Source organism: Phocoena sinus, chromosome 6, assembly GCF_008692025.1.
Source record: "Phocoena sinus isolate mPhoSin1 chromosome 6, mPhoSin1.pri, whole genome shotgun sequence".
NCBI lineage: Eukaryota > Metazoa > Chordata > Mammalia > Artiodactyla > Phocoenidae > Phocoena > Phocoena sinus.
Window position 1 is genome coordinate 6,123,179 of NC_045768.1, and position 24,704 is coordinate 6,147,882.

General features: G+C 47.1%; 1 protein-coding gene across 2 annotated transcripts in view; it reads right to left on the reverse strand.

Annotated features, from left to right (window-relative positions):
• GPR107 (G protein-coupled receptor 107) overlaps positions 1–24,704 on the reverse strand; it is a 76,291-nt gene that overhangs the window by 27,378 nt on the left and 24,209 nt on the right. The window contains exons 8-15 of one of the 2 annotated variants that reach the window (XM_032634100.1): positions 21,357–21,467; positions 20,873–21,006; positions 15,799–15,874; positions 14,130–14,203; positions 13,612–13,729; positions 10,946–11,076; positions 8,719–8,762; positions 5,965–6,021 (exon numbers count right to left, since the gene is read on the reverse strand). In XM_032634100.1, coding sequence (XP_032489991.1) covers positions 5,965–6,021; positions 8,719–8,762; positions 10,946–11,076; positions 13,612–13,729; positions 14,130–14,203; positions 15,799–15,874; positions 20,873–21,006; positions 21,357–21,467 — 745 coding nt within the window. The remainder of the gene's footprint in view (positions 1–5,964; positions 6,022–8,718; positions 8,763–10,945; positions 11,077–13,611; positions 13,730–14,129; positions 14,204–15,798; positions 15,875–20,872; positions 21,007–21,356; positions 21,468–24,704) is intronic. The other variant, XM_032634099.1, reaches the window with a different exon arrangement.

The following is a 24,704-nucleotide window of genomic DNA, read 5'->3' on the forward strand; positions in this document are numbered from 1 at the left end:
AGAGAACCGGACCTCCCTGAGTACTGCAGTGATGGAGAAGAGCTGCTTTCAACTGTGTCTGTCTCGAGACTCTCAGGGTCAAATGCATGCTGACAACCCTAGACAGAGAACCACGCCCGGAGCCAAGGTGGGCCGCCAACCCAGATTACTGACCAGGCCCGCTGGGTGGCCAAGGGAGGGACTCCTCAGGCAGTTAGGCTCCCAATGTTTTAAAGGCCTAATAAAAAACTGGTAATGTGACCATGATAAGGGTGGTTCTCAGCCTCAGGACACGAGGGGCCCCTTTGCTTTTGGTTGTAGATTATACGAACTCAGGGAGGTATCACTGGCTAAATGATTATTTCAAAATGTTGATTAGAAGCTGTGATTAGGTTCACGACATTGAAGGAATTTTGTGTGATCTGCGGAGGGCAAGTAATGAGAAGGTTTTGGTGTTTAAAGAAATTAAAAATCACTGGGCTTCCCTGGTGGCGCAGTGCTTAAGAATCCGCCTGCCAATGCAGGGGACATGGGTTCGAGCCCTGGTCCAGGAAGATCCCACATGCCACAGAGCAATTAAGCCCGCAAGCCACAACTACTGAGCCCACGTGCCACAACTACTGAAGCCCACGCGCCTAGAGCCCGTGCTCTGCAGCAAGAGAAGACAGCGCAGTGAGAAGCCTGCGCACCGCAATGAAGAGTAGTCCCTGCTTGCTGCAACTAGAGAAAGCCCGCGCGCAGCAATGAAGACCCAACGCAGCCAAAAATAAACAAATAAATAAAATTTAAAAAAAAATTAAAAATCACTGTATTAAGCCAGTCTCATAAAATACACTTTTTTCTCTCATTCTCTCTTCATGACAGTCTACTTCGCTATGGTTTTCACCCCTCCTAGGGTCACAGATTTGTTTGAAAATTTGCTGAAGGCCATGCACCCCCTACCTGCACCTGAAGTGCCTGGTGGCACACGCCAGGGTAAGGCACTCCCGGATGCCATGGGAAGAACATCAGAGTCAGAGGGTCGCCACACACTTCAGTGAAGTGGCCCTGAGCACAGGACAGAATCCTTTTGAGAGTTCGACATATGCCCCCTCACCTCAAGCCTTAAGAGAGGTAGGAGGTTTTATGAGTACTTCTATCACACTGCCGGAGAGAAAGTGGTCTGCCTAACACTCCACCCTTCTGGAGCCGAGGACTGTTACAGTGTTCCCGTGGTATGCGTCAGACTGCTGGCACAGAGGTGGATTTACAAGTACATGCTCTAGCTACATACGGACAAAAGGAAGCATGAACATCTTCTGAGGGACCGGATAAAGGGAATCTCATTTTTTCTGCCTCTTCTCTCCTATCATCAGGAAACAGCGCTCCACAGCCAGGAGCCCAACAGACTACACTCCACAGTGGGGCAGACACTAGCAGACGGCAGGCAGTTCTGGAGGAAATCAGCCTTGCCCAGGCCGCACCCCGTCCTAGAGCACCGCCCCCAACCCTCACCTCCCGCCCCAGCCCCATGCCGAGAGATGGAATCACGCCAGATGTGCAGCCGGGAGGCTCCCCCTTCTCCTGCCCTCCTTCTTCCCCTCCAGGCTTTTGACCCAGAGTCTCCAAGTTTAACCTAATCACAGTCCTCAGTGCCTAGAGCATCAGTGCATCTGGGGCTACCTTAGTTTCCACTTGGACAAACCTGGAATTATAACCAGGAACTGAAATCAGGAAAAGGTGCTTACTCACATGGGCCAGGCGGAAGGGTACAACCCAAAGCCCTGCTGGTAAACAGAGGAGATCCATGCGAAAAGCCATCTTGCTAGTTAAAGAAAAGTACCAATTCCCATTAGAGTAAACAGGTCAGGTAAACACCAGAGCAGATGAAGATGCAAAAGCTATTTTTCCAATCAAACAACAAAGAACACAGTGCTGGATACAAAAGTTGGAGTTCGGCAAATACGTAAAAGCAGTGATTTCTTACATCTATGTGAGCTTAATAGTTTTCAAAGTGCTCAGTATAAATGAAGTCAGTCAACAGCACTACACTGTAAGTACGGTTTTTAAAATGGTATCTCTTAAATGTCTACAACAGTACAACAGCCAGGAGCCGGCAAACTGTTTCTATGCAGGCCTGGAGAGTAGGCGTCTGGCCTTGCGGGCCGGGGAATCTCTGCCACCTCAGCGCAAAAGCAGCCACAAACCACAGGCATACACACTGCACAGCTGTGTTCCAATAAGGCTTTATCTATAAAAACAGACAGGGGTATTTCTCTTCCTTTCTCATCAGTGGGTTTTTCATTAGGCCTGTTTATATGAATACATCCAAATGAAACATTTTTCCCCCCTGTGAGTTGCCCAGAATGAACAGACATCTTAAATAGTCATAGAATATGGCCAAGTAAGTCTGAAACGGGCTCAAGTAGGCACAGGAGAAGAGAACCAGGCAGGCTTTTCACTCCCCTTCACGGTCATCGTGACCACCAGACTCAAGAAGCCTTGTCCCTAACACACGTTTCTCAAACTTTCAATGTCAGGACCCCTTCACACTTTTTTTTTTTTTTGCGGTACGCAGGCCTCTCACTGTTGTGGCCTCTCCCGTTGTGGAGCACAGGCTCTGGACGTGCAGGCTCAGCGGCCATGGCTCACAGGCCCAGCCGCTCCACGGCATGTGGGATCCTCCCAGACCGGGGCACGAAGCCGCGTCCCCTGCATCAGCAGGCGGACTCTCAACCACTGCGCCACCAGGGAAGCCCAGGACCCCTTCACACTTTAAAAAAATTACTGAGGACCACAAAGAGCTTTTGTTGATGTGGGTAGAGCCTACCAATACTTACCATATTAGAAATCGAAAAAAATTTCAAAAACATTTAATAATTCATTTAAAAGTAACAAAAACAAATAATCCATTACATGTTAATATAAACAATGTTTTCCTTATTAAAAAATAACTTTCAAAAAAATTTCATGAGAAGAGTGAAACTGTTTTCCATTTTTGTAAATTCCTGTAACGTCTGGCTTAATAGAACACAACTGGATTCTTGTATCTGCTTCTGCCTTCAAATCTGGAGTGAGGGAGTGTTTTGGTTGAAGTCTCTAAAGAAAATAGGGCCTAATCAGATGTCGGCCTTCTCAGAGAACTGTGAACAGTCGTCTTTGATTCTGCATTAAAGCTTGACAAATGGTAGCTTCTTAAAGATAGGTGAGGTAGGGAATCTGAAACTGTAGCAATGAACTTTCTTTTCTTTTTTAGATTACTGGGTTTTTTTAATTAAAAAAATTTTCTTTTTAAATTTTTGGCTGTGTTGGGTCTTTGTTGCTGCAGACGGGCTTTCTCTAGCTGTGGTGAGCAGGGTCGCGGGCTTCTCATTGCAGTGGCCTCTCCTGCTGTGGAGCATGGGCTCTAGGTGCACAGGCTTCAGCAGCTGCAGCACACGGGCTCAGTAGTTGCGGCACATGGGCTCAGTAGTTGTGGCGCGTGGGCTTCAGCAGTTGTGGCTTGCCGGCTCCAGAGCGCAGGCTTGGTAGTTGTGGTACACGGGCTTAGTTGCTCTGTGGCACGTGAGATCTTCGTGGACCAGGGATCGGACCCATGTCCCCTGCATTGGCAGGCAGATTCTTAACCACTCCACCACCAGGTAAGTCCCTGTAGCAATGAACTTTCGCACTCTGTCACAGTAAAATCCACTGGTCCATCTTAGACTCTGAATGGATCTTTTATTCACGCATGACTGTGTAACATGCACTGATCAGGTAGAAAATATTGTTTCATTGAGTTAAGCAGATCTCTGAAATACTGAAACTTGTATCATAAAATATTTTTAAAGTCACATTTGTTTAATATCACCCCTGCTCACACCAGGTGTCTGTTAAGAACTGGGAAGCCGTCAAGCTTACAGTGGTAGATTATAAGTTTTCCCAAATTAAAATCTGTGCTTTCAAGTGAAAATTAGATCACTGACAGCAAATATTTTTAATTGTTTTCATGAAGTGACACATTCACTTCGTTCATTTTCAGGAAAATGTTTGTCAAAAGCCCGGGTCTGAGTAAACACAGTTCGACTGTCATCATTCTTTCAAATAAAAACAGTGTCCCGAGAGAAAGCAGAGAGTTCGCCTCACAACTCAAACAACTGCACACACACTTTTCCTCAAGATGACCACCACAGCCCGGTACAATGCACAAGTGCTTCCTGGGTACGTCCCATCCCACACAGGATGGTAAAGACAAATATTCAAGGGTCGAGACTGAATAACATTAGTACTTTCTCCTAATTCATCAAGGTCATTCTTAAGTGAAGTGAGCCTTTTTCACCCCCAGGAAGTAGATGGTAGTGAAGAATGCAGCGGCCACTAACAGTGTGGTGCCACCGTCCCGAACCATGCTAAGGCGCCAGCTGTTTTACCCACCTCTGCTTTCGCACCATCAGTGCAAACATCAACAGCAAAGAAGGCTGCTAAAGTCTTATTATGAAAGAAGTTCTGATCCTGAGGACCCTCTTGAGAACGGCTGCCGTCTCAAGGCCACAGCTACTTTCAGAACATAGCGGCAGCTGGGAATGAAGCCCTTCCTCCATAACCTCTTCAACGAGCCAATCACCATTTGTTTAAGTGCTTTTGAAGCTCACATGAAAGCTAAGATTCCGAAGAAGGCTTCCGCTGAAATTTCCTCAGAAACAAAAGGGGAAAAAAGAAGATGCTCAGAAGCAGAGATTGTTAGTTGGATGTATGGTGTGTCTCCCCAATCCAGTCCTCTGAGGTAATGACACTGGAGGAAGAGAAGGGAACAAGGGTGCAGGCTCAAAGGAAGAAACAGCCAGTGACTCCTGGAAGGCAAAACACAGCGCAGCAGAGCTGGGCGTGCCTGTGAAGACTCAACGAAGCCTCCTCTCAGAGGAAGTGGCACGGCAGTGACGCTAAATGACAGGGCACCTGAGAGAAGCCACCACGTGTGACAGGAGAAACAAAGACACGACTTAAGGACAGTGGGCAGCTTCGCCCTTAATGTTTTCCTTTATACTTTCTCAGCTTCTGTCAAAAGGAATCTAGACACAAAGAAGTAAACAAATCCAAACCCACATTCTTTGAAAGCTACCTGCCCCCAAATAGCTGGAACACACCTCCCACTCATTACCTATGAAATTATCCGCTCCTATAAAAACTGACAACCCCGTACCCTGGTGCCACTCTCGCCTCCTGAGATGGCCCACACTCTGTGGAGTGTGTTTCTCTCTAAATAAATCCACTTTTTACCTATCAAAAAAGAAAAAAGAAAAGAAAAGAAAGCAATATGAATCCCAAGTGCAGGGAGAACAACTGCAAACAGCCTTTCCCCACCTGCAATCAGTCAGCCTCGACTGCACTTAAACTGACATTCTCAAGCCCAAGCCGCGGTCAAGGTCATGTAATGAGTCAGTGGAATAATGAGACTAAGAAGAAAAACCATCCAGCCAAAAGCTTCCAAATCCCGCAGGAGGCTTTACTGCCCACGGCCTTTGCTCTGTCAGCTGCCTCCAGGATGGGCTAGATCTCAGGCCGGGAGAACTGAGGAGCAGAGAGGGTCACCCGCAACATTCCAGGACCAGCAGGCAGTGGGCAGTGCACTCACTCAAGCTCTCCCGTGCTGCCTCACCTCTGTCCTGGGGTAGCCGAGCAGGGCGTAGCCGCTCAGCAGCCGTGCCCGAGGACGGTGTGCCAGCACAGCGTGCTGCCCCTGAGTTCTCTGCAGGGGAGACTCCAACCGCGGGGACGTGGCTGCCCTGGTTCTGGAAGGGTCACAAGCATAACCACTCTTCAAAGTTCAGAGTGAAATATGCGTTCGTGGATGGGCTCCAAAGCACCCCACCGCCTAAACCAGTTCAGTGAAAGAGCACGAATCGAGAAGACACCCTATTCTAATCAACTCTGTCCCTCTTTCAGGGGCTTGTGATATCTGCTGACGACACATGGGTGCTTTCTTAATGGTATGTCCCCGAGAACGGTGGAACGAAAGCCCCGGTGTGCCTGCAGGACTTCCGGTTTTCATATTCGCTCTCTGCTGAAGAGGTCCCATGCTGTCACCTGGTGGAAAAAACAAGAAACTGCCTTGTATGCCCCAGGGGATGACAAAAGCGTTCCTGTTCCATAAAGCTTCTCTTTACTACAGATGCTGGGGGACAACTGTGACCCCCCCATCTTGGGCTTCACTTGCTGTGCTGTCCACCACAGGCCGGACACTTTACTAAACAACAATCAATGTCTCATGGAATAAATGGTCACAGAGACAGTTAATTACCACAGTCGCCCCCAAGCCCTCTAAAAGCAAAGTGGAGAAGGCAGAGAGGTGTCAGAGGATCAGAACAATGGAGAAGGGGAGAAGGGAGTGGTGAGGAAGGAACAGAGGAATTCACAAAGGGGTAAGGATGAAGCCAAGAAGAAAAGTACAGATAGGACTTCTCTGGCGGTCCAGCGGTTAAGAATCTACCTTTCAACGCAGCGTACGCGGGTTCGATCCCTGGTCGGGAAACTAAGATCTCATGTGCTGCAGGGCAACTAAGCCCGCACACTGCAACTACTGAGCCCACATGACACAACTAGAGAGCCCATGTGCCTCAACTACCGTGGGACAACTAAGCCCGCACACCACAACTACTGAGCCTGCGTGCTCTGGAGCCCACGCACCACAGCTAGAGAGAAACCCATGCGCCGCAACAAAGACCTGACGCAGCCAAATAAACTAATTAATAAAAAAAAGAAAAGTACAGATAAAACTTATCAACTGGAAAACGTTACCCTTGGGATTTTTGAACATTTTCAGTCAAACAGTCAGTAAAATGAAACCCAGAACTACTGAAGTGTAAAAAGATGAAAAAGTTAAAATGTTTCATTTCAATATATTAAAATAAGAGAAAGACCTATTCATTAAGTTACAGAAATAATAAAACCAACTTTTTATATAACATGCACAGAAGAAGGAAAAAAAAAAAAAAGGCAAGAACATGCCCAAACAATAAGTTCCCAGAAGGTGGGTTTTTACTTTCTGTTTGTGGCAGCGTCGTGCTTTATCAAGATTCGAATTCATAGTTTATTTTTTGCAGCTTTCCTTTATCCCACACTCCAAGGCAGAACGGCTCTCTGAGATCCGTGACTCAGAAAGCCAGGCTAAAAGCAAAAGATTTCTGCAGACCACGTTCCAGCTTAAACTCACTGAAAAGAATCTATCCCAGGAGTTCCCTGGTGGCACAGTGGTTAAGAATCCGCCTGCCAATGCAGGGGACATGGGTTTGAGCCCTGGTCCGGGAAGATCCCACATGCCGCGGAGCAACTAAGCCCGTGTGCCACAACTACTGAGCCTGTGCTCTAGGGCCCATAAGCCACAACTACTGAAGGCGCAGCGCCTGGAGCCCGTGCTCCGCAATAAGAGAAGCCACAGCAATACAGAGCCCGCACACCGCAACGAAGAGTAGCCCCTGCTCGCCAACTAGAGAAAGCCTGCGTGCAGCGATGAAGACCCAACGCAGCCAAAAATAAATAATAAATAAATTTTTTAAAAAAGTAAAAAAGAATCTATCCCAGAGGGCATTCCAGAGGGAGAAGGGAATCCAGGGCCTTTGAAGGAAGAGAGAGAGAGAGGAAAAAAAAGCTATTTCCTGGGACTAGAAAGAGAGTTGGCACATTCTGCAAGTGTGGCCTTATGGCCACCTGGGAAGCTGGGGGCACCTTGGGAGCCTGGAATCTGAGTACCGGGGCTCCCAGCCTGGCACGACCCTCACACACCAGGCTTCTCACAGCAAGAGCACTTCACGGACCCAGACAGCAGGAATCCCGACAGCAACTACTGTGGACCCCAAACTGGAGATACCCCAGCGAGTACTGTGCTCTCAATAAGAACGCCGGGATAGTGCCTGACACTGGTATGAAGCCTTGAAGTCAGGTTAATTCAATTTAAAGAAAATCATGTGATATTAACTGTATAGCAAAGGTGAAGGAAGATTTGTACCTACTATCTATTTTCCAAAACGAACCTACATTACTTTTACAATCAGAAAACAGGTCAGCAACAAAATTTTATTTAACAAGAACAAATGAATAATCTGCCTTAAAGGACATTACTACCAGCACTGGGTGTGGGATTTCATGGATCCAGAGGCAGACGGGACCTCTGAGAGAGCGTGCCTCCTCAACCAGCTGTGGCCTGAAATCCCCGCGTGGCCCAAGGCAGCCTGTCGTCATGGACATTATTCAAATAAGCCCAGAAATGCAAAACATTTTCTATGTGGTTTCTTTTCAGACTCAGGAGGCATGGTTTGAAAATCAAGAAGATGCAAAAGGGTTGTAATGGCACAACCATTTAAAAATCAGAGTTTCAGAGGTTCTTTCTGGCATGAGTCTCTCTTTGAATTAATACTGACACAGCTATTTTGAAAGCGTGTTAAATCAGCAGGAAGGGATGCTTTACACATAGCCATTCCCAATCCATAACAGCCCCTGTTCTCACAGTGAAGTGTTATCTGGTCCTTCCAAGACAACATTTTCTCCTCCTGACTCAGCTCTGAGAAGGTGAAGATCACACTCACGAGTGGTGATAAGCAGTCACCTCCAGGCCTCACACAACCGCTCTCAGTAATGCTCCCCACCTGCCTCACCGGCAAACAACCCGGGGCTGCTCTTCCAAAGCCCCTGGGGCTCTCCCTTGAGCTCCGGCCTTCCTGCCCCACGCTCAGCAGTGCCCAGGCATGTGGCTTTAGGGAACGCTGTCCAGCACCAAAAGGAACTTGCCTTTTCCATCTGTTGCTGATGCTTCTTGTAAATGTCTGATTGACCTAAAAATAAACATTTGGAGAACAAAAAAGTTAGCTAACAAATTTGCATTCCTCTCTATTTTCAGCACTAGTAACTTGAGGCCTTGAATTTCTCGATTATAAACTTAAAAGGCTGGACTAGATGATTTTAGAGCACTCTCCCTAGACAACATGATTGTTGATAATCAACCCTTCAGCATCTATGGCGCCCAAGCCTGAGGGTTAAAGATGCCCTCTGCTGGCTCAAAAACGCCTGGCAGAGACCTGGCTGTGAGGGGAAAGATCAAAACACAATAACACTCCTCATCTTCTCCTACCTAATCTCTCAGTCCCACAGCTACGCCCCCGCCGCAACACAGCTAGGACAACGGAGCCTCCGTGAGTTCACCTGCTACCTGGAGAGAATGGACCCTATAAGAAGGTCACAGGCCGACTTCTGAAGTCTAGGTCTAGGAGCTGCGAGCACAAGGCTTCATGCAAACTCGATACTTCATCGACCTGAGATTTCTAACTTTGCTGAAAAAATGCCAACCTCCAGGGAATCTTTTCTGGCTGTGAGGTGCTGGTAACTAATTACCAGTCAGACAGGGGAACGTGAACGTTCTTAAAGAAGCTGTAGGCCAGCAGTCTAGGCAGAGTTCTCAGGCACCGAGGGAAGGACTGTGTGGGAGGAAGGGCACAGCACAAGCAGACATGGCACAGGGGGAGGAGGGCTGGGGTCTCACAGACCCAGGCTGCAGTCCTGGCACAGCTGCCCACTCTCTACTCAACTGTAAGTAAGTCATTTCTCCTAAAACCTCTGCAGTTTGCCCACCTGTGAGAACTGAATGGCGCAACATGTGAAGTTAAGTGGCACAAAGCTGACACTGAACCAAAGCTGGCTGAATCTGAATGTTTAACAAAAACTTTGATACTGTTTCTTCAATTACCTCTCTAGCACCTGAGTTTTTCATTTTACAGCAATTTTCAGAGTGTCTACCTTGAAGAATCTTGCCATCTGGCATCTGCTCCTTAGTGCTGTAATTAACAAAGGGCAGGAGATGGCCCCTTGTAGCTCGAGTGCATCTGGGGCTTCCCCAGTCCCCCAGGTCCTTTCTATGTTACTGTGCAAATGTGGCAGTGGGGGCTGAGGCTCTGCTCCCTAATGAGATGCTCTTTCTACCTGAAGACAATGCTGGCCATCCTGTTACAGAAGCCTGCGCAGGATGCGGGGAGGTTGTGGAGATTACGAAACTCACTCTGCTCTCTCTCCTATGCTGGCAGCTGGCAGCTCAATTTACCAAACTGATGCGTCTACACATGTGATGCATGACAGAGTTAGGGCTAAGAGGGAATCTAAATAACTGGCCCGAATGAGGATTACACTCCACTGGCACCATGTTCTAAATAATCAGAATAACTGAATGACCCGATCGACCCCAGGAGTCTAAAAATATTAAGTCACTGCATGGGGCACTGCAGAGTGGAACACCTCACTTCTAATAAAAGGTAGGTAAATCTGTACTTTTAAACTTTATTCTAAAAGAACTGATTGCTTTCAAGTGGCCACAGAACTAGGTCATTATGAAGGCGAGTGTTTGACTTTTGTTAGCCCTTCTTCCTCTAAGTGCTTCCTACTGAAGCAAGAATTTCCTTCACTTTGATAAGATCTCAGGAGGACATTCTTTCTCATCAACCACTGACTTGGCACTAACGTGTCTTCACACACAACCAAAGCACGACACATATACGCATCTAAAGCCTGCCACTTCCAGGAGTGAAGCAAACCATCCTGAAGGTACCTGCAATGCTTATGAGCTGAGAACTATCACTGGTTTTATGTTAGTAAACTTCTGCACTTTCTACCCAATCTGGCAAGATGAGGCTGTGTATGGGCTTTCTTCAACTCCCTTCCCTTTAAATTCATTCTGCTATTTTATGTTGCTACTAAGTTCTCATCTCAAGAATCTTCTCTAGTGTCTGAACTGCTAAAAGCCTGTGCCAGATGAGCGCTATCACGATCTACCCGGGAACCTGGAAGAGACACAAATTCCAAGGTCCTGCCCCTGGAGACTAATTCAGGTGAGTCTGGGGCCCAGGAAGTTGTCATTTTTAAACAGATGCCCCGTGTGATTCTGACCAGTTTGGCAACGGCGGGTTCAGCCATCGGGCTGGACAGACAAGCCCACGGTGCACACGCGGCCTCCCTCCCCGCAGGCACTCACCATACCACCGGGAAGAGGATGGCTCCACAGCACAGCAGGTCCACCAGAAACAGAGAATCCTTCCACAAGCCATACTCAGTCGTCCCCTCCTCGGTGGACTCTATGATGATATAGGCCACGTTTGCCAGGACCTGCAGGACACAGAAGTTGCTGAGGCCCCAAAGCATGGACAGATCTTTACAAGAGCAGCCCCGATGCACCGGGACCTAGAGACCCCAACCTGGGACCACAGCGCGGTTTCCAGGTCCATGTGCTCTTGCAGATAATTGCTTCCCTCCAATCAAGAAGCAGTCTCCGTGCCTCCTCGAGCTTGCGACTGCTCTGACCAATAGAGGGTGGCCGTGACTGACACATGTCACTTCCAAGGCAGGTCACACAAAGGACACTGCCCCTGCCTGGCTCTCACACACCTTTGGAGCCCCGGTCTTATAAGAAGTCTGGCTACCCTGAAGCGGCCCTGCCGGAGAACCCAGGCAGAGAGAGAGAAGATGCCCGAGGAGTCCCCACAGCGGACGCGGCTTGGTTCTCCACAGAGGTGCGTCTGCGTCCACGGCCTGCTTCAATCTCCAAAGTGAAGGACGTGCCTTGTACATTCGGTCCTGTCATTAAGCTCTTAGCATGTTATGAAAAGTCCCTCAGCTGGCTAAACAGAGAGAGCAATATTTTACAAACTGTGACACTACTGAGCATAAGGGAGACATAATTTATGAGATAGTCTTTTGAAGATTATCACTAGGTATGAAAGCAGAGATCAGAATCCCACCTCTGTACTCCACGCGAAGTCCATGGTCCAATATACTCTGCTTCACTGCTCTAAAGGGAATTCTCCACACTTCTACAAAAATGTGAAACCTGTCGTGCAATGACTTGGGAAGGGTAGTTTCTCTTTCCATCTAGGACTTATCAGTTAAATCATTACTGAAGCCATAATTCACTGAATACAAATGCAAAAATTAGCTTGAAATTTCAGTCTCCCACCGACACCCAGCCTCTGAGTTCCTCCTGCAGCCCAGTCCATCCTAAACATCTGCATTTGTGGCTCTGTCCATGAAGACAAAGTGGGAAACTGACAGCTTAAATGCTTAATCCCGTTTTGTCCTTAGTTCACACTCTTGACACCAGACACAAAATGTTCCCAGAGGTGCTGGTGTGGAACCAAGCGCCAATAATGTTCTCGAAACTCCATTTTTACATCATCACTCCCTACTCAGAAATGCACAGTGGCTCCCCGTGACCAAAAGGAAACAGTTTCAACTTTCCAAGGCTGATGCTCAAGGACTTCCCAGACGAGTCCTTACATTTAAATACTCATAACTTCCTTACATTTAGTTTTTTAAATGGCCACCTTTCCTCCGAGTGACCTGCCACGTAACCTTGTGGGGAACAAAAGGGGGGAAGCTGGGAAGATGTGTCCCTTATATCACAGTTTAGGCTATGTGAGAAAGAGTCAAACTGGAGGGGAAGGCAGCGGCTCCTAGAGGGAAGGCGAGGTGGGGCAGGACGGCAGGGGAGGAGCACCCCGGCTCACAGCCTCCGAGCTCTGAGACCTTGGCAGGCTGGAGAACTCAGCCCGGCAGAGAAGTGGCCCCAGTGGCTCAACAGCCAAGACCCGCCCAGCGCCTCAGCACCTCCTGTACACCAGACAGTCGTGTCATGTTTGCCTCCGTCATGTGTCTTACCGTAAAACCTAGGCAAGGCTCATTCCCACCATAGAGCTCTTCCAGATCATTCGAACTGGGGTGAATACTCTCTTGTTGGAAACCTACAGCAACCGGTCTGTACCATTCACTTGGCACTAGTGTGTGCCCCTTATTATTGACCGTGAAGATGGTTTTGCCGCAAGCATTGCCAAACCGCTGATCACCAGAGTGGAGCAGGCCGACCTGGGTGCCCAGAAAGTTGTCCCTCTCCCACCCTCACCTGCCACACTTACACTGTGCTCCAAAATGATTGGCTGACGAGAACAACTTTATCAGATAGAAGCTCCCTGGTCAAGCAGAGCTGAGGAGCTGTGCATCTCTGCTAGGACCTCTCTGTTTATTACGCGTCCCTTACGTCCAGGTTCTATATCCAATAAGACTGTTATACATAAGACAAGGTTCCTCTCCTGAGGGGCTCACAATTTTATAAAGTTGGCCTCAGTCCGGGGCCCCAAACATATAAAGCATTTAATAAATGTTTGCCCCAATGTCTCATAGTCTACCGTGTGGAAACTCACTGATGTCATTCAGTTTTAAAATAATTTGTTGGGAATTCCCTGGCGGTCCAGTGGTTAGGACTTTGCGCTTTCACTGCCATGGGTGGGGAACTAAGATCCTGCAAGCCATGCGGCATGCCGGGGGGAAAAAAATTTGTTGGTCAAGTCACCGTGTACCCAAGCTTCTTTGCTAACAGGACCATCTTGTTACAAGGCAAACAGATTCCCTAATTTCTCAGCAGCTCCCTATTCACATGCTGGCTTAAAGACGGCAGATGGGGGAGCAACCCCCCGTGCAATGACCTGAGGTCCAGGTCTGTCAGAATTCAGAAAGAGAGGCCCAGCCTCCAACCCCAGAGGCAGAAGCGGGGGTTTCCAGAAGTGACTCCCTCTTCCCAGGCAGGCCTGGAGCTGAGACCAGCTAAGTGTCAAGAGAGAACGAGGACAAGCAGAACTAGGGCTCCTTTACCTGAAGCGGGATGACGATCATGAAGATCTTTTTGTCTTTGTCAGAAAGGATGTGCTTAATGAAAGCCCAGCCGGTGCCAATGAGTGCGATGGTGATGAACAGCAGGGCCCCTTTCAAGCTGCAAGGGGAAAAAATGAACAGACACCAACGGGTCTCTTTAGCGTCTCACTCTGAGAGTTGGAGTGTACAGCTCGTTCTATGATTTCACGCACTGCCGGCAAAAGACAGGCGGCCAGACTCAGGCAATTCACCGTAAGTGAGGAGCGCTTTCAGGCACACGCTAGCTAGCTACGCGCCCCACTATCTGATCGGCAGGAGCACGTCGACAGCCCCGAGCTCTCAGGTCGGGACAGCCACTGCACGCCACACGCCTCAGGCCTGGCAGGAATCCGGCAGGCTGCCCTGGGAGGGCAGGGCCAGTCAACGTGGGGCAGGTCTCGTCCTACCACGGCTGCCCCAACTTGTCTGGCAAGTCACTTGGCAGGATGGGTGCTTCCTGTGTCACTCTGCATACTTACAGGTGAGTGATGTAGTACACCACAGCCCACCCTTCGATCGGGAAGCCCTGGGAGGAGATATAGTGGTAGTCGATCTGCAATCAAACAAGTGCATTTCAGGAAGATCATCTACTACAAGCCTTACACACAGCAGAACAGGAAATGCCACCAGAGGCCCCCATGATGGGGGACACCCGCTCCCAATCCGTAACACTGAGCTTGCTGGCGCACAGTGACGCCTGTAAGCGCACTACAAATGTCAGGAAGCCTGCGTCCTGACAAGGAACTTGACGCAAGGGTTCCACGTCACTAACACCTAGTCCGGGTCCCTCTCCTTCTGGCCGCGCCACGCAGCATGTGGGATCTTAGTCCCCGACCAGGGATCGAACCTGCACCCCCACGACTTGAAGCTCAGAGTCTTAAGCACTGGGCCACCAGGGAAGTCCCAGGGCCCCTCTCTTGAGGCAGGTGATTCACTCTGGCAAATGGATGCCTATTCTTTTCTTTAAAATCTCCAAGGGAGTTCCCTGGTGGTTAGGATTCCAGGTTTTCGCTGCCGTAGCCCAGGTAAAATAAAATAAGATAAAATGACGTATAAAACCACCAAAAAACAAATAAAAAAAAAAGACCTCCAAATGCCACAGGTCTTTTCAATGCCCCAGTCAAGAGCTTTACCTTTCATAGCCTTGCTGCTTACATAATAAATCAGTCAGTAAAGTCAGTAAAAAAAATCTACGTGGGATCACCTAGCTTCAACTATGTTATCTTTGGGAAAAAATCTGTAAATTTAGAGCTACCTGAAATCACCAGTGCATTTTAACTAAAGTGACCAGCTTCAGTAGTGGCCCAAATGCTTCCAGGCAGGACTCCCAAAGCTGACATCAGTTTCTTTATACATCTTTCATTCTCCCGCACGTGGCTGTCTAGATGTGAAAGTGACTCGAGAATCTTATCATTCGTTATCTACATGGTTCCAGAAAGAATCTTTTACCTTACACCCAAATGGGAAATTATCCAAATAATTGTCATTTCTTGAGATTGTAACTGGCTATATTATTACTTTTTCTGTGACAATATTTTTTTTTTTTTTCTGTGACAATATTTCTAAGTGCAGTAGGATCTTGTGCACATGTCTGGAGACTGTCACCCTCACGCATAACCCATGGATACCTCGTAGGCCTACAAATCAGGGAAGCTGTGATCTTACTCCCATGGGCAGGCTCATTTCAATCTGCATCAGTACTAAATATTCAAAGCTTAAGCTCAATTCTTATGCCTCAATCTTTAGAGCATCAGTTTTCTCTCAAATAAGTATCCTAACACTGAACTTCATATCAAACGGGAACTGGAGGGAATATTTGGAAAAATAAAGGAAGTCATGGAAACAATTCAGCAGGTGGCACACTAATCTCAAGAAATGACTGGGAAAAAAAAAAAAAAAAAAAACCCACCAACAAGTGTTCTGAGAAAACTCTGAGTCTGAAGGTAACGTCTGAAGATCTCAAGTCTAGTATTAGGGAGATTGTGATGATTTATCTCCATGACCAGTCCCTACCAGACCAAAGGAGGCTTCATGACAAAGGTATTCTTTCATCTCTTATTTGATGTGTCCTGTCTTCTACTTTATTTTTCCAGACAGTATAGGCATTGTACATCATTTCATAAATGACCCCAAAATACTAATACGTACTGCGTGGAACACCAAGGAAAGAGACTTGGTGAAAGGAAGGGCGGCCATCAACCAGTGAATTTTAAATACATCATTCCTATGTAAAAACAGAGAGAAAAGAATTAAAGGAATATTTCATACTCCCAAAGAACAGGTGAAGCTCCAGGCATCATATAAGGAGGCAGTAAATATAATCTAAGCAAACCACAAACACGAAGCTTTTTAAACAAGCGGTTGCTGCCAGCAGAAAAGGCCTGGAATGGAGTCCCAAGTCACCTCTACTATATAATTCAATGCTGTGAATGGAGCTGAGTTATGCACAATGGGTTTCCAGGCCTGATAAGATGGAAATCTAAACAGGCTGCCAGCTGCTTCTCCAGGAACCACCTTGGAAAGCCCGCAGAGGCAAGAATGAGGCAGATGGATCTATGAAAATGGCGTGAAATCCCCAAGAAGGCAGAGGTGATTAGGTACAGCTACAGGGGAAATCTGTAGCCCGGGGAGGAGGATTTGGAGCCAGGCAGCAGGGCTGGTCAAAGAGAAAGCGCTGGGGTTGCGCCCCTCTCTCCCCCTCACAGCTGGAACCTGCCAAACATACCAGGACAGTGGCGCAAAGCACCCACTGCCCCACCTCCCCCTACGGGCACGAGTCCACCTTCGGGCTGCCAGGCATTCAACTCCTCTCTACCCCTTCCCTCCTCAACCTAGGAATTAACCTAATAAGACAAACAAAACCATGAGGGAGAAAAGTCTTAAACTCTATTAAAGAAAGCAAACAAAGACTTGAGTAAGAGCTACAGTGGGGACTCCCACTCTCGGACATCAAGACATTCTGCAAAGCCACAGCAGTGAAAAATGGGAAATGGGTGTCGCATCAGACAAGTAAACCAACATAACAGACTAGAAGGCTTATAAATAGATTCGTGTGTGTACAGAAGCTTGATAGTTAAGGTGATACCAAGTCAGTGGGAAAGGAACAGCCTGCTTAATGACTGACATTGGGAAAAAATTAGCTCAAACCTGTATAAGAAATAAGGAAAGCTGGATCTCTGCTTCACACTTACTTACAGCCCAGGTGGAGTCTGCTAAGCATAAAACACACATTTTGTAATCTTGGAGTAGGAATGGGCCTCTTAAGATCCAAGGAGCACTGCCCCAAAGACTAAAATTCGAGCGCTGTGACTCCATTAGTATGAAAGATTCTTACTCAACAATTCAACTGGGAGAAGAAATTTGCAATGCCTAAGACATGCAAGGGATTGAGATCCGAATGTGTGAGGAACTTATGCAAAGCAACAAGAAAAACACAGAAAATCCCACAGAAAAATATGCAAATACAGGCAGTCACAGAGGGAAAACCCAGAAGGTTAACATGTCTCTGCTAAGATAATTCATATCACTGATATTCAGAGAAATGCAGAAGAAAATGAGGTACCAGTTTATACCCGTCACACTGGCAAAACATAAGGTGTCAGTGTTGGCACACGTGTAGTAGGAGCATAAGCCGGCACAGGCACGCATCCTGGCGGGCAACCAGTGGCACTTAGCGAAATTAAAGGAGAGCTCCCCGACACCCAGGGCACCTCCTTCCGAGAATGTACTTCAGAGGCTGCAGACCCCTCCGGGGACAGGAAGGAGGGTGGATCATGACAGTATGGGGAAGCAGGGAAATGAAGACAACCTAGGGGTCCACCATTAAGGGGGTGGGTGAGTGGAATGGGCCGCTCACTGTGGATGACGTGGAGTAGCTGGACAGTAATGAACTGGATGTGCACGCAGCCTTGTGACTAGATCTTAAAGAGGATATTCTGAGTGAAAAATGTACAAAAACAATACCTACAGATGGAACAGTTTATATAAATTAAAAATACATGCAGGGCTTCCCTGGTGGCACAGTGGTTAAGAATCCGCCTGCCAATGCAGGGGACACGGGTTCGAGCCCTGGTCCGGGAAGATCCCACATGCCATGGAGCAACTAAGCCCGTGTGCCACAACTACTGAGCCTGCGCTCTAGAGCCTGCACGCCATAACTACTGAAGCCCGCGTGCCACAACTACTGAAGCCTGTGCGCCTAGAGCCTATGCTCTGCAACGAGAGAAGCTACCGCAACGAGAAGCCCGCGCACTGCAACAAAGAGGAGCCCCTGCTCGGTGCAACTAGAGAAAGCCCACGTGCTGCAACAAAGACCCAACACAGCCAAAAATAATAAATAAATTAAATAAATAAATTTATATAAAAAAATACATGCAATACCAATAAACATTATTTGTTTACAAGAATACACAAATATCCCCAAAACACATACTAAACGCATCTGAGTGGCTGGCCGTGCGGGGAAGGAACAGGAGAGGGGACAGGAAATAAAACAGGAGAGGGCCTTGCACAGAACGATAAGGAGGGTGTGTCGTGAGCTGACGCATACCCAGTTTCCGGACTGGTTTCCTCCCTGGTACTTTCCTGCTCCAGTGCCTACCTACTTGAAGGTCGAAAGGGAAGTCAAGGCCAGAGTAGTCTGTCCCTCCTGAATAGTAATGAGATTTACCCAGAGTGCAGAACCGTCAAGGGCTGTGCTCACCACACACCCTGGCCACCAAGACTCGCAGTCCAAGTTACAGCATTGATGGCTGGGCCGTTATGTGAATGAAGGAAAGATCTCGGGAGCCACATCGACCTGGCTCACATGCGGGTTCCACCCTGACGACCTTCATCTCTCTAGGCCTCAGAAACCTCTGCTGAAAATGGGCCAACAATGGCCTCAAGGAGCTATGACATTCAGTGCCTGGCTGGGCAGAGGGCAGGTACCAAACCGATCAGCTGCCCACGTTCCCTTCCCACTTCCCCGTGCTCTGGGGCCCACAACAGAACCACAAAGGCACAGCAAGCCACTCTGGGTCCCAGGGCCAGCTCTGTCGGGGGATGCTAGCCATGCCTCTCACTTCCCCGCTCAAGGCCTCAATAAGACGAGGCAAAAAAAGCTCTCAGTTCCCTCCAGTACTAAGGGGCTACAAGTCTCTGAAATGTGCTGGCAGCCCTGGAGTCACATGTGTGACGTGCCTCACATGGCTGTCTGTGAGACTCCTGGAAAAACACGGGGATGGGGGCTTCCCTGGTGGCACAGTGGTTGGGAGTCTGCCTGCTGGTGCAGGGGACACAGGTTCGTGCCCCAGTCTGGGAGGATCCCACGTGCCGCGGAGCGGCTGGGCCCGTGGGCCATGGCCGCTGGGCCTGTGCGTCCGGAGCCTGTGCTCCGCAAAGGAAGAGGCCACGGCAGTGGGAGGCCTGCGTACCGCAAAAAAAAAAAAAAACAAAAAAAACACAGGGATGGGGCAGAGGGCTGAAATGATACGTTTCTGTATATACGCTATACTTCAACAAGAAGTTTAAAATACGTTGTACAAAGTAGGTCAGCCTCGTTTAATCACAGATTTTAAGCTGCTGCCATGATTTTATAAGTGAACCAGTGACAATGACTGCTGCATCGCTAACTAAAAGGAAATTAAAATACCACTGAACGTCTGGCTAAACTATTTTGTATGTCCCTCATCTTTGCATAGCACCCTGATCTGCAAAACACTCTCGTACACATCATTTCAGGGGGAATCACATAAGAAAACTAAGGATCTAAGACTTTGAGGGGAAGGCAGGGCAGTTATGACTGTCCCAGTTCTGTAGCTGAGGAGAAAGAGGCTTAGAGTGAAGGAAGGCACACAGGCAGTAAGAGTCACAGCATTTACACCTGAAATCAGGTCTCCGACTCCTAGTTCTTACTTTTCTAATAACGGCAAAAGCAAAAGTTTCTTTAAAAAAAACAAAGCAGGGCTTCCCTGGTGGCGCAGCGGTTGAGAGTCCGCCTGCCGATGCAGGGGACGCGGGTTCGTGCTCCGGTCCGGGAAGATCCCACATGTCGCGGAGCGGCTGGGCCCGTGAGCCATGGCCGCTGAGCCGGCACCTCCGGAGCCTGTGCTCCGCAACGGGAGAGGCCACAACAGTGAGAGGCCCGTGTACCGCAAAAAAAAACAAACAAAAAAAACAAACCAACAAAAAAAACAAACCAAACGCCGCCCCCCAACCACCTTTTATAGCCTGAATTTGTAGGATTCTTTTTTTCTTATTAATGGCTGCCTGACCTCCAGTCCAAACATGATTATGTCGGGTTCTTCACAAGTAAACAAGACACAGTTCCATCCAGCAGATGTAAAAGATTTATAACAAACAGGAACCAGCAACCACATCCAGCAGGGCCCAGTACCCAAGCTGAACATGTCCACTAGAAGACAATCTGGCCACCAGAGGTTAAAGAGATCTCAATCTGTCCCACTGCTCCAGAGAAAGAGGTATCTGGTACTTGGGGGTGCTTAATTATTGTCTGAATTTAAATCCATATTATAATACCATATTCACATACCATCATTTACACAGTTCATGGGCCTTACACTATAACAAACACTTCACACTATTTTTTAACTGAAAATTAGTATTGTTTTCCATGTAGGGGGAGGGACACAAACACTAGCTGCATACATACGCTGCTGCTCCCCTCAAGTACCAAGAACAGGAAGTTAAAGCCTCAGGGATTTCAGAAGAAAGGCCAAGAGTCAGGCAGGTGGGCTCTGAAGAGCTTTTCTCGAGTGATGATCCCCTGGAGGTCAGTATCTACCCCGCCCAGGCTCTGCGCTGGGGCCTTCAGCGCTCAGCAGCAACTCCATGCTCCCACCAGGCACTGGGCTGTCGTCACTCATCTCTTAAGAACAAAGAGCCCCTGAATGGGACCAATGTGTTCACTCTGAGTCCTGGACTCCAGTGTCCTCGCTATGGAAATGTTTTGCTTATACATTTTAGTTTGCTTGTGTATTACTGAAATATTTGGATTTGCTTTTTAAACAAAGCAATGGGAAGTGAACAAACACCAAGGCATGCAAAGGCCTCCCAGGCGGCAAGGCTCCTGCACGGTCTCCCTTTGTTTCGGGGAACATGCCCTTTGGAGAGAACAGGATCGCTAGTGCCAAGTCCTCCAGGTTCAGAAGACAGCAAAAGGTGAAATTATATAAATCCCCGAACGCTCTTGGATGAAGGGCTCAAGGAGGTGATAATTTACCGTCGTTTTCGAAGGATGTGAATCCAGATGGTCCCAGACAGCAAAAAGAAAAAGGCCATAGAAATGTATAATTTGGGGAGAGGAATTTCTCCCGCTGAGAGGTAGCTGTCAGGATTCTTCTCTGTGATCTCGATCTGAAACCAACATGACATTAATTTTTACTTTTCAGAAACAGATCATCCCATATTCAGCAATCTGGAATCTTAGCTGTTTCATGGAAGTTCCAGAAAGTGAGTACCAGCAGATAACAACCACATTCTTAATGCAAAGGCTGAAAGCGTAAACACACCCTAAATTGCTTTATATTTTCTTTTTTATGAACCCTCTGCTGAAGTATCCTGCCCACTGGCAGGAATGTTATTTTGGCCACCTGTTTCTCTTACTCTGGCTTAAGTGTTCTTAAAACTACTCTCCTAAAGAAATAACTGTCTCCCATTTTACACGGCTGACAACACCCACATGTGAGTTTCTGTATGGTACTCACATCGAGGCTGAATGAAAACTTGTCGTTAGACCGTACTTCACTTCCAGGGCATTTATGAAAATAAAGACTGTAGAGGCCTTCTTGGTCTTCAGTGCTGATGTTAAAGAAAAACTGAAAGTGAAGAAGAAAAAAATTTAAGGGTACCCAAATCCTCAGCTAAATTTTTAAATCTTAGAAATAAATCGTGAATACCATGAACAGAAGAAAGCAGACTGCTTACTTAGATAATCAAACCCTCCCAGAGCAGAGTCTAAACAGACATTTTCTTATTCTGTGATACCCTCCTAATATTTTGTTATAACAATTTTCAAGCTAACAGAAAGGTTACCAGAATTATACAGTGAATACCTATGTACCCACTACCTCGATCCTACAATTAACAGTTTACTACACTTGCTTTATCACATACCTATCCATCAGTGATGGGTTTTTGCAGAAGTCTGCAGAGCTAACCTAAGATACAGTTTTCTAGTTTTCAAGCCAACATACTGTTGTTTTGCTCTTTGGTAAAAAATACTTCTGAGAAAGAAAGGAGGTTCATCTGATACTTGAAAAGGTAAAGGACCAGTATTCCCTCATCAAAATTTACCCCTATGATTTTAAACAACAGTAACAGAGGCTACATTTTCTACATTTAGACATTTTTCTTTGCTTTCAACATTATTTCATGTATTCAAATGAAGTTTAATGTAAATTTAAAAATGTATATATATAAAAAGATCACAGAATGTGACACTTTAATCAATTCCAGAGAACATTTTACTAAAAGCCTAAAATATACTGATTAGGGTTACATATATAGGTGGTAAACTATGAAGAAAAGTGAGGAAATGGTTATGATAACATCTTTCACGATAGGGGCTACTCTAGAGTTGAGAGGAGCACGAGGGCCACAAGGGGGCTCTGGGGTGTTGGCACTGTTCTAGTTCTCGTCCCAAGTGATGGTTACAAAGGTGATTATTTATAATTACTTGTACTCAACATAAGTACTATACACTGTTCTATAGGTACTATACCTCAAAATTTAAAAGAATGGGGGAAAAAAGAGACATCTGACAAGAAGATGAAAAGAAAAGACCAAGAATTATTCAAGCTGAAATTATTAGCATTAAACCATGTCCCAAACTCTTCACTGTAAAGTGAGAGCATGTATTCCCGTCCACCCAAGGTAGCCACAAAAAGAAAACTTTTCTAAACATGTAATTTTAATTACAAAAGTAAGACTCTCATGAAATTTCTAAAAAATATTTTTTAAAAAAATCAATAGGGGGCTTCCCTGGTGGTGCAGTGGTTGAGAGTCCACCTGCCGATGCAGGGAACACAAGTTCGTGCCCAGGTCCGGGAAGATCCCACATGCCGCAGAGCAGCTGGGCCCGTGAGCCATGGCCGCTGAACCTGCGCGTCCAGAGCCTGTGCTCCGCGACGGGAGAGGCCACAACAGAGAAAGGCCCACGGAACACACACACACAAAAAATCAATAGAACCATCATGGTGGATCAGAGTAGACACCTGACACTTGAAGGGAAAAAAACAAAACAAATAAAGCAAAAATGAAAATTTTAGGGTTGGGGTAAGCCCTGACAGTCCCTTTCCAGCGATAAACTATCAGACCTCCTCTGTGGATGGAGCAGAAAAGCTCAGAATGACTGTACTGTCCAAAACTGGGAGGACACTGGGTAGCAGAACACTAAGGAGCCACCTGCCGGCTTCTTTACAAGGAGAGGGGAAGCCAGGGAGAAAGCGAGCTGCCCATTCTGGGTGCTGCCTGTTCTACGCATCCCAAGAACCCTATGAACTGGCTGTTTGAAGCAACTGTTCTGAATCACCACAAATGCTGCTTTCCCCTCAGCACTCACCTTGACACAAAGCACTAGTAACTGACAAATGTGTATCCTATAGACGCTTTCCTTTTGTGACTTAAAAAAGAAACATTCAAAATACTTATTTTATTAACAAACATTTTAAAGTGAGGGAAAGAAGACAGAAAAGTACCTTTTGTATTTTCTTAAGAAGGTAGTAAAGCAAAGTGATTAAACACATGGGCCTTGGAGTCAGACAAACCTGGGTTTGAACCCTCCCATTGGGCAAGTTACTTAACCTCTCTGAGCCTCAGTTTCCTCATCTGTAAAAGGAGAATAATAACAGTACCTAATTCACAGACTGCTGGGAGGATGAACTGAGATAATGATGACATGTAAGTACTTAGCACGATGTTTGACTCACTCATTCATCTCCATAATGACTGACGGGCAGCCTGTTATGGGCCAGGCCCAAGATGAGGAATTTCATATACAGCAGCAATAAAGCAGATAGAGGGCTCCCCTGGTGGCACAGTGGTTGAGAGTCCGCCTGCCGATGCAGGGGACGTGGGTTCGTGCCCCGGTCCGGGAGGATCCCGCATGCTGCAGAGCGGCTGGGCCCGTGAGCCACGGCCGCTGAGCCTGCACGTCCGGGGCCTGTGCTCCGCAATGGGAGAGGCCACAACAGTGAGAGGCCCGCATAACGCAAAAAAAAAGCAGATAGAAATCCCTGCCCTTATGGCTACCTTCTAAAGGGAGAGACAGATAATAAATACAGTAAATAAGTACAAGTATACCGTATGTTGGAAAGAAGCACTAAGGGAAAAAACAGAGCCAGGGTTGGGGCGGGGGGTGCTGCATTTAAAACAGGGCGATTGGAGGAAGCTTTGTTGAAAAGGTGACATTTGAGCAGAGACTTGAAGGAGGAAGAAATTGATCACACAGATTCTGAGGGATGAATGTCCCTCCAGCAGGTACAGCTAGAGCGAAGCCCAAGGCCTGATCTTTTCTAGGAGCAGCAAGGTGGCCTGTGTAGCTGGAAGAGAGTAATAAGCAGGGGGTGGGGAGGAAACAGGAGCTGAGGCGAAAAAGTTGACAGCAGCTGGACCATGTAGGTTTGCAGACCACGTGGAAGGACTTGGGCTTTTACTCTGAGACAGAAGGGAAGCTGTTGAGGATTCAGAGCAGATGAGCGCCCCAAAAGCTCTCAGTTAGCTGTTAATACCGACGGTCACTAAACTTAAAAGAACATATAAAAATTGTTAGATAGGCAAAAGAATCTATGGTGAAAGAAATCAGAATAGCAGAGGCAGGGGTGGGGGACTTTCGGAGATGGTAAAAATACAGAGAATCTTGAGAGTGGGTTATGTGGGTGCATGCAGTTGTCAGAATTGATTGAACCATACACGTAAGACCTGGGCATTTCCCTCTAAGCAAATTATACCTCAATTAATGAAAACTGGTTAGGAAAGAGACAGTGATCCTTACAAATTAATGATAAAAGATTATTTGTATAGTGCTTTACAAAGCACTTTTATTTTTGAAGAAT